This window comes from Ananas comosus, linkage group 14, assembly GCF_001540865.1.
Source record: "Ananas comosus cultivar F153 linkage group 14, ASM154086v1, whole genome shotgun sequence".
Lineage (NCBI taxonomy): Eukaryota > Viridiplantae > Streptophyta > Magnoliopsida > Poales > Bromeliaceae > Ananas > Ananas comosus.
Genome location: NC_033634.1, coordinates 1,172,691 through 1,182,220, shown reverse-complemented (window position 1 = coordinate 1,182,220; position 9,530 = coordinate 1,172,691). Strand labels below are relative to the sequence as shown.

General features: G+C 36.9%; 1 protein-coding gene across 2 annotated transcripts; it reads left to right on the top strand.

The window, feature by feature from the left end:
• LOC109720706 (ent-kaur-16-ene synthase, chloroplastic-like) lies at nt 1-8,499 on the top strand. 2 transcript variants are annotated; one of them, XM_020247982.1, is made up of 15 exons: nt 1-96; nt 2,647-2,790; nt 4,238-4,287; nt 4,377-4,662; nt 4,750-4,930; nt 5,130-5,347; nt 5,440-5,560; nt 5,779-5,876; nt 5,976-6,193; nt 6,288-6,400; nt 6,489-6,584; nt 6,843-7,058; nt 7,152-7,293; nt 7,548-7,805; nt 7,991-8,499. In XM_020247982.1, the coding sequence occupies exons 2-15, from the start codon at nt 2,676-2,678 to the stop codon at nt 8,333-8,335; spliced, it is 2,457 nt and encodes an 818-aa protein (XP_020103571.1). In that variant the 5' UTR covers nt 1-96; nt 2,647-2,675; the 3' UTR covers nt 8,336-8,499. The 2 variants fall into 2 exon arrangements, with proteins under 2 accessions (XP_020103571.1, XP_020103573.1); XM_020247984.1 differs by having other exon boundaries at nt 7,548-7,793; nt 7,991-8,439.

The window sequence follows — 9,530 nt, the reverse complement described above, 5'->3', positions numbered from 1 at the left end:
CACACACACACACACACACACCTTCTTTTATTTACCCCTCAAGCTCTCTTCTTCGCCACTCCGTTTACTTCTTCGTAGTGAACACAAATTAAACAGGTAGCGCAGCAACCTCTCTCTCTCTCTCTCTCTCTCTCTCCTTGGCCATGGACGCATGTATAGAGCCTTTAGAACCGTCAAATTTTTGGTTTTGTTTTTTAATTATTGAAACCTCTCAGCTTTAAATTTTTTTTTTTTTATTTGAATCATTTTATCTATTTAGATAGGGGTTCTGCAGAAATTAATAGCTCTTTTAGCTACCGGTCGTCGACACATAATCAAATATGACAGCTAATCCTTACTACAAGGATTTGTTTGGTTTACGATTTGTAATATTTTATTTTTTTACTGAGAATATTCATGTCATTATTATTCAATACACATTTCATAGTTATAAATAAATGGTATTAGTGAAGTAATAAAATCCGTGCAAATTCCTTATAGATAGTATAAATATTAGGTTATTATAGATTAGGAGGTATTTTTATTTTCATATTTAATATAAATTATAAATAATTTATTAATAATAATATACTAATTTTTAATAACCTCCCAATTCAAATAACTTCATCCTTTAGTAACGAATTTGTCATTTCAAATATAAAATAAAAAGATGTACAATATTTTTGAAATATTAAAAGCTTTGAACCCAAATGGCTTAACTTATAGTAACAATTAAGGATATGTTTGGTTCGTCATAAAATTATCCTGAAAAAAAAGTTTCGGTGAAAAAATAAGATTCCGAGTGTTTGTTTGCTCGCAAAAGAATTTTTTTTTTACAATTTACAAGGAAAACAGGTATTTTTGTTTTTTGCTCGAAACGACCGAAAAACGAAAACCAACACCCAAAAATTGTGGCATTGGGAGGGAGTAGGGGTGTAATGTGGGCCGTGTCGGCCCGGCACGGGCCACATTCACCCGGGCCAAATCAGGCCAGGAGTTGGCCCGGCCGGGCCCGGTTAGAAGCCGGGCCGTGTCATGCTGGGCCAGATTATATGGATGACCGGCCCAGCACAGCCCTCCAGCCCGGATGGCTCGGGCCGTGCCGGGCCGGAACGGGCTCCGGGCCGGCCCTTTAATATTTTTAACTTTTTAAATATATAAAATATTTAAAATTTAAAAAATAAAATAAGCCTCTTTTTGCTTATATGTGGGCTAAGAAACAAAATTTATTAAAATATTTATAAAATACTAAATTTTTAAATAAAAGTTTGAAATTTTAATTTAAAAATTTTTCCTCCCAAGAAGAGCCTAGGGCCCATCTCCCAAAAGGGCCTAGGGCCGTAGGCTCATTGGGACTTGGGGAGCCAACCTGGCTCCCCAAGTCCCAGTGTTCGCGGCTCGGGAGTGGGAGGCTCCCAACTCCCCACGAGCCCCGGGGTCGGGCCGTGCTGGCCGGCAGGCACGGCCCATACGGGCCATGCCGTGCCGGGCCGCACGCTAAACCATCGGCCCGGCACGCCCCATACCTGTAACAGGCCGTGCCTTGCCGGCCTACGGATCAGTTCTACCGGCCTAAAACAGCCCATGATACCTGGTCGGCCGGTCAGGCACGAAATCTACAGTATCGGTGACGTGTTTAGGCCGGCCTGCAGTCGTACCGGGCCGCCGCCCCACGGGCCGCCCGGCCTGTTTTGCATTCCTGGCGCGCGGTCCAGAAGCATGCCCCACCTTGTGGACTGCGAGAGAGAGGTCGACCGTCGATCTCTCTAACTCCCCCATCTTTTTTTTATATTATATATATATATATATATATATATATATATATATATATATAAAGATGGTATTTATTTTTAATATAAATAATTTTATTAATAAAATATTTTATTTATAAAATTCTATTAATGTTATTTTATAGTATTAAATATATACTATTATATATTATATTACATACTTAATTATTGCATAATATATTTTAAATATATTTTATTTATAAATATAAACTATAATACTACTATATGTAATATGATAATAATTATATATTAATAATATAAAATAAAAATATATATATTAATAATTTTTTATTTATAATTTTTTTTAAAAATAAACAACCGTCATGAAAAACTATTTTTTTTTCCTACAAATCAAACATTAAACGACGTAAAATTTTTTTTCACCGAAATTATTTTCCACCAAATTTTCTTTTTACAATTTTACGTGGAACCAAACACACGCTAAATGAAAAAAAAGTAAAAACCAAAGGAATGCCAACGAAAAGTAAAATGGACAACGAGAGGGTTCATGTACATTTTTTCCTTTTTTTTTTTTTTTAAAGAGACAAGTAGCATGTTATTTGCTTTGTTTATATTATTTAGAAATAAATTTAGCTGGAAATGTGAATTAACTATAATTCGAATTTGGGACCTCGGGTATCAACCACCGAGCCTTTTGCAACTTGCGCTAGGGACAGTCCGTTTCGCCACCTTTTATAACGATGCATTAGTTTGATTTACTTTGATTGTTCTATCCTTAATTGAGTTATTTTAAATTCTATCTACTTAATTGGTTAGATTCTTTCTTCTGCTATGCTTTCTTTTCCCTTGCAGTATTTTTCTCGAAAATTCTTAATCATAATTTGATGCCTCTTAGTTTGCTGCTATCTCATCCTAGATCGCCATTTCACATAAACCTGAGTGGCCATGTCGTTAAATGCTCTCTCATTTCCCCTGTGCTGCATCCAATCTACGGATATTCAAATTTCTAGAGTTAGAGCTAAAAAAACAGTTCGAGCATCTCTTCCGCGAGTTTCGTCAGGTAGAACAATTTTTTAAGTTAAATTTTTTTGTGTATGAAAGGAAATGTGATGCGTTCTATTCTACATCTCATGTATAGTTTTCTTGAAATATGCTAACTTAGCTTTCCTATCGTTGTGATTACGAAATACTTGTGTAAGAGAGTATGATGCTTTTAATATTGATATTCAATTGTTGCTATTATACAAGTAAATGTGGCATTAAATTATATTATTTACATTTTTTTTTGAGAAAAAATAACATGCTAGCACTTCATTCATTTAGAGAGTGAACTCAGCTATATAATGAGACAACCTGAGTCCGAAAAAAAAAAAAATTGTCGTATTGCTCTCTGAAAAAAAAAACCGAAATACGGCAATTTCTTTCCAGCCAGGCGACCTACCATGTGGTGATAACCATCGTCACCTCCCTCCTTCCTAGCACACCGCCTTTAAGGCTGCTTTCGTGCCATAGCCGGCAGATAGACGAACAGTAAGGGAGGTACTGTTTATTTGGGAGCAAAGTCGTGGGCCGGGCTTTAGTACTTTGGCTAGAGGTGGCTCCTACGGGTTCAAGAGGTGGCTCCCACCAAATTCGTTTGTGTAGCACTTTGTCCAGCATAACACTTAGCTCTCACACTTCTGGCTGGTATTCGGCTCTGATACCAATTGCAACGACCCGACCCGCTAGCAACAATAACTCGTTGGGCTCAATCCATCAGCTCAAAATGCTTAAGTCTAGTTATTATTACTAGCGTGCGAGGTCTCATATATACCGATCGAAATTAGAATCCCCATCCGATGTGAGACTATTGGGACGTGACAAAAAGACAAAACTTTCTTCACCACTCCACCCCCTTTTTAAGAGGTTATTTACTATGGATACTTTTCTTTTTAAGGCTAGCCACACAAAAATCTTAACTTTCAGAGGGGAGCAACTCCTCCAAAGGTGGTTAAAGTGCCTGACATGTATTTCGCCGTCCTGAAAAAAATTATACATGGATTTCATAGAGAACATGTCGGATCGATCCCATCTCCACCTAACTCCGTCCTTTCCATTAAGAACCAGGGTCTCGACGATCGACTCTTTAAGTTTCAGGATTAGTTGTCTGTCCTGTTGAGAGGTAGGCAAAAAACCAGACAGGATTTTGCTCCACTTCCACCCGTTCTTTCCCCAACACTCCATCACCCTAAGATTCTTACTTGTAACATTTGTGAAAATTTGGGGTTACATATGTCTCAATAAGACAATTAAAGTTATGTGTATTGTTTTTTTTAAGAAGAATATGTTAAATGCCAAATATGGGACTATCTTCAAATTGCAGCATGTATTAGATCTAGTTATATCACGACAACTTCTAACTAGGTTGGTTGGGATTATCATGAAAAGACATTTGCATATTTCACTTGCTCTAGTGTTACATTTATTTCTCTTTTGCGGAGTGCCGACTGCTTCGTTTTTGTATACAGCAAATTTGGATGATGCGAAAGTAGCAAACAGTGCGAACCTTTCAGTAATGGTATTGGATTTATTGATCCCATGTTATTTCGACACAACCATACGATAAAATTGTGGTCGAATTAAGCATCTTATTAGACGTGGCTGTAGTGTTCCAGGGAATCGGAGAAACGAATAAGGGAGCAGCTAAGTAAGGTCGAATATTCAGTTTCTTCGTATGACACGGCATGGGTAGCCATGGTCCCTTCTCCTGGATCTCCTCAAACTCCGTGCTTCCCTCAGTGCGTCGATTGGATGTTACAAAATCAAAATTCTAATGGATCCTGGGGACTTGACCATATTCATCCCTCTTTGATGAAAGATGCTCTATCTTCCACATTGGCATGTGTACTCGCGCTCAAGCGTTGGAATGTGGGTGAAGAGCATGTAAGACGAGGTAATAAGAAACAGAACATTTACTCATTAACATTGCGTTTTGCTCAATGGATTAAGAAGCTTCATTTTTTTGTTGGGCTAATTGCAGGGCTACGTTATATTGGATCTAATTTGTCATGTATTAAGGATGAGAATTATCAGTCTCCTGTTGGCTTCAATATCATTTTCCCTGGCATGCTTGAACGTGCAATCGATTTGGGTTTAGATATTCCCATAAGACAGCATGCTATTCAGGATATTCTTTGCCTTCGAGATTTAGAATTGAAAAGGTCAGGCTCCCTGGTTATTCCAATGTAAATTTTGTTTGAATCTGTGAAACAACCGTTATACTCTAAGAACTTAAGCTATTAGAGAACGGTATTTAAACATTTTTATATTTAACAGAATCTTATATCATTAATTTCACTCAGGATGCACATTTTTTTGTAAATGGCATTTATGTTGTGATCGGTATTATTGATTTTTTAGGGATTCTGCAAACAATTCCGAGGGACGAAAAGCGTACATGGCGTATGTATCCGAAGGATTAGGGAATTTGCAGGACTGGAATGAGGTTATGAAGTATCAGAGGAAGAACGGATCGTTGTTCAATTCACCTGCAACAACAGCTGTTGCATTGACCCATCGTTATGATGTTAAAGCTCTTGACTACCTGCATGCTATTTTACGGCGGTTTGGCAGTTCAGGTGGATTCGAGTCTACTCTCTAATCGATAAATTTTGTCCGTCGCATATGTGGAAATGCTACGGTATTTCTAATATCATTTTCCTTTCTGCAGTTCCTACCGTTTATCCGTTTGAGATGCATACGCAGCTTTGCATGGTCGACACTCTTGAAAAGTTGGGAATTTCTCGGCTGTTTGCTTATGAGATAAAGACCATCTTGGACAGAATATACAGGTATTACGCTAGAAATAGCTTCTAAATATGAATTGCAGTTTTAGAAATATATATAGAGGTATTTCTGCAAAATGATCTTTTTACACATACGTACCCCTTGTTATAATCTTAATTTTCATACACCCCATTTAGAGTGGAGTTCCTTACAAAAATATCCTTAAGTTGAGATATGTGCAGTATCTCAAGATTTTTACCCGCTGTCGCCATCTAATATGCAGATGCTGGTTGGAGAACGATGAGGAACTTAGTTTGGATATGGCTGCATGTGCTATGGCATTTTGTCTTTTGCGTATGAACGGATATGATGTTTCCTCAGGTAGTTTGGGCCCAGATGGAACTAGCTTTCGGAATCTTGGTTATCTACACATGTATTTTACGCCGATGAGTTTTTAATCTATTGCTGACGATGGTGCAGATAGGCTATCTCACTATGCTGAAGCACACAATTTCCATAATTCCATGCAAGGATATCTGAAAGATATGAAAACTGTTCTAGAATTTCACAAGGCATCACAGATTAAAATCCTGGACTGTGAACAAGTCTTAGATAAACTGGGTTCCTGGTCCAGTAGTTTCCTAAAAGAGGAAGTATCTTCTAATTCAAAACATTCTTCCCGAGTTATCTCCCAAGAGGTAGGTATTTGATAGTCTTAATATGTTTTTTTGGGGGAAAAAAATTCTAGTTGTCTGATTGAGAGTTGAAACTAATTCTATTTTATATTTTCAGGCAGATTATGTTCTTAAATTTCCCTTTTACGCCAATTTGGAACGCTTAGAACACAAGAGAAACATTGAGCACTTCGATGTTGCCAATTATCAGATTCTCAAAACATCATATAAGTAAGAATTTAATCATAAATAGGATAAAAACGTTTTTTTTCTGATTTTTGGATTTCTGCCAGTAATTTCTGCTTCTGAACTGAATCAGGTCTTTCTGGACTTCTGATGATCTTCTTAAATTGGCTGTTGAAGATTTCAGTAGCTGTCAGTCTATATACCGGAAAGAACTTCAACATCTTCAGAGGTCTGTCCATCTTATGGATTCTCCTTTTAAGGTTATTTTGTTGCATAAATATCTCTCAAAATATACTCGTTTGCTCGCAGACCCTTCTTAAGTTGAAATTGTTGCCAATGTCCTTTGAATATCCAATATGTGTCTATACGCCCTTCCACTATCAGAAATATGCTTTTGTTGACTGCACATGCAAAAGCAAGTTCCTTATTTTTATTACATTTAACGCCAGCATTGTGCTTTCCTAATCTAAATTTGTGATTTTAACAGCTGGGTCAGAGAAAACCGGTTGGATCAGCTAGGATTTGCTCGGGATAAAATAACATACTGTTACCTCTCTGCTGCTGCTACTCTATGTTCTCCCGAATTAACCGATGGTCGCATTTTATGGGCCAAAAATAGTCTGCTCACCACTGTGGTTGACGACTTCTTCGACGTAGGTGGATCAATCGAAGAATTAAAAAACCTCATCAGTTTAGTTGAGAAGTACGATCGTCCTTGCTTATATTTGTGATCCGCAATTTTTCTGAGATTATTTTACAACATTATTTTCTTTAAGCACGTTTGTACTTGTGACAGATGGGATGGAAATCACGAAAAAGAGTTTTGCTCTGAGCACGTGGAGATTATATTTTCTGCGCTTCACAGCACAATCAACGAGCTTGGAGCTAAGGCATCAGCAGTACAAAATCGTAGCGTCACCGGCCATCTAGTAGAAATAGTGAGATCTAACAGCTTACTGAATTCAGACATTTACATATATACCACTGCAAAATCGCCTACACATTCCTGCAAAATACGAAAACACCATTCCAAAACACGACTTCTTACATATACAACACTCGCAAAGATGCTTCTCTTCAGAAAATCCTTTTGTAAACAGAAAACCAACTTCCCCCATGAATTAGATTATATGAAAACCGAACAATTTATTCTAAAAAGATTTTGACACATAGCAATGCAAATTAACAACAGTGGCTTAGTATGATGAGGTCCATGATGAACGAAGCAGAGTGGCTGAGGAAGAAAACGGTACCCACGACGGAGCAGTACATGGAAAATGGAATTTTTTCCCTTGCTTTGGGCCCTACCGTTCTCTCGTTACTCTACATTGTTGGTCCAAAGCTCTCCGAAGAGGCGATCGCAGATCCAGAGTACCATGAATTGTTCAGACTTGTGAGCACATGCGGCCGTCTTCTAAACGACGTGCAAGGTTACGAGGTAATACAAGCAGTAAGTGCAAAATTTAGTAGCAGAAATAGATTGGAGGAAGTGCAATATTTAGTAGCACAAATAGATTGGACGAGGCGAATTCCTGTCCTTGTAAAGCCTTAATTTTGTTCCCCCACATTCTCTTCAAGCTCATCGTGGTCTTTGATCATTATCATTTGGACACTAATTACTTTAAATTGGTGCAGAGAGAATGTAAAGAAGGAAAGTTGAACAGCATCTCGCTCCGCGTTGTTCATAGCGACTCTTCCATCTCTGTAGAAGAGGCTCAAAGGGAGCTCAAGAGATCTGTCGAAACTTCTCGGAGAGAATTGCTAAGGCTGGTGCTGAAGGAGGGATCTGTAATTCCTCGAAGTTGCAAGGACTTATTTTGGAAGATGTGCAGAATACTTCACCTATTCTACATGAACACTGATGGATTTACATCTGCAAAGGAAATGGTGAGTGCTGTAAACGCAGTTATTCATGAACCACTCAAAATCAGCCATCTTTTGTCAGCTATTCCCGGCGAAAATACAAATACAAATTCCTAACTTGAACCTGAATCCATGTATATTTGTTGTTCCTAACAGGAACTGAATGAATGTATATTTTGTTGTTTAGAATCGAACTAGCAATTCATCCGCACTTTGCTGCAGGTACGATTGATATGTTCTTACTTATATTTATAAAATAGAGTATATATTATTATGACTTCTATACTATCTATATTATCGGGCTCCAGTAATATAGTGTCATTATTCCAACTGGACTATATATATATATATCCTCTGCAACCCAGTAATGAGATGTGGAGCTTTTTTAAAGTAAAGCTCATAATTTGATGCTTGATGATACATTCATAATATCTAGCATGTAATCAAGCTCCAATTTGGCAGGTGGATAAGAAAAGTTAGGTTTGGAAAATATTAAAATGCATATAGTAATGCACCAAACAATTAATATACACCCCTTAGACCGACCGTTCATAGAACAAGTGGTAAAGGGCTTGGTGGTTGGTACCCGAGACCCAAGTTCGAATCCTAGTTGATTCATATTTTCAGTTAAATTTCTTTCTAAAATAAAATAAGCGGATAGCGTGCTATCTATCTCTCAAAAAAAATAAAAAAATAAAAAATACACCCCTTAGAAAATCGAAGCATAATTAAGTAGGTTGACTGCTTAATTAAATAACATGCACCTTTGTCCCTCTACGACTGTTTTCCTAATATCTTTTGAATATAAAAAAAAAACAGAAGATATCACTTTTTAATATATTAAATTTTTAGAAAAAATAATTATTTTATATATTTTTGATATTATATCTGGAGTGAGGCCGGTATACGTCCGGAAGCACGGAGCTTCGTGTTTCCAAGTCATTTTCGATGTTGGGACATTCAAATTGACGATCAGCTCCGTTAGGCCTCATCTAAAGTATTTGAAGTAGCTAGAAAATAAATTCATAATTTTTCAATATCATTTGCATAGTGATCGAAGGGGTCAAAAATCAATAATTTTAATAATCGCGGTGAGCCGTTTGCAAGTTTAACTGTGTAAAAATATTCAAATCACGCAAAATTTTGATAAAAAATTCTTCATACTATATAAAATAATATCATTATCTTTAATCTAAAATGTTAATGTCATATCATCATATTTTGTAATATTTTTATTTTCAGCCATTGATTTTGAACTCTTTCGATTACTAGGTAAATAATATCAAGAAATTGTGAAATTTATTTTTCTAAA

What these genes read in the sequence shown, in the direction of transcription:
- LOC109720706 (XM_020247982.1), top strand. Translation starts at nt 2,676, where the DNA reads ATGTCGTTAAATGCTCTCTCATTTCCCCTGTGCTGCATCCAATCTACG. An exon ending in GTGCGAACCTTTCAGTAATG is followed by an intron (nt 4,288 to 4,376) that starts GTATTGGATTTA and finishes ACGTGGCTGTAG; the next exon opens with TGTTCCAGGGAATCGGAGAA. An exon ending in ATTCTCAAAACATCATATAA is followed by an intron (nt 6,401 to 6,488) that starts GTAAGAATTTAA and finishes GAACTGAATCAG; the next exon opens with GTCTTTCTGGACTTCTGATG.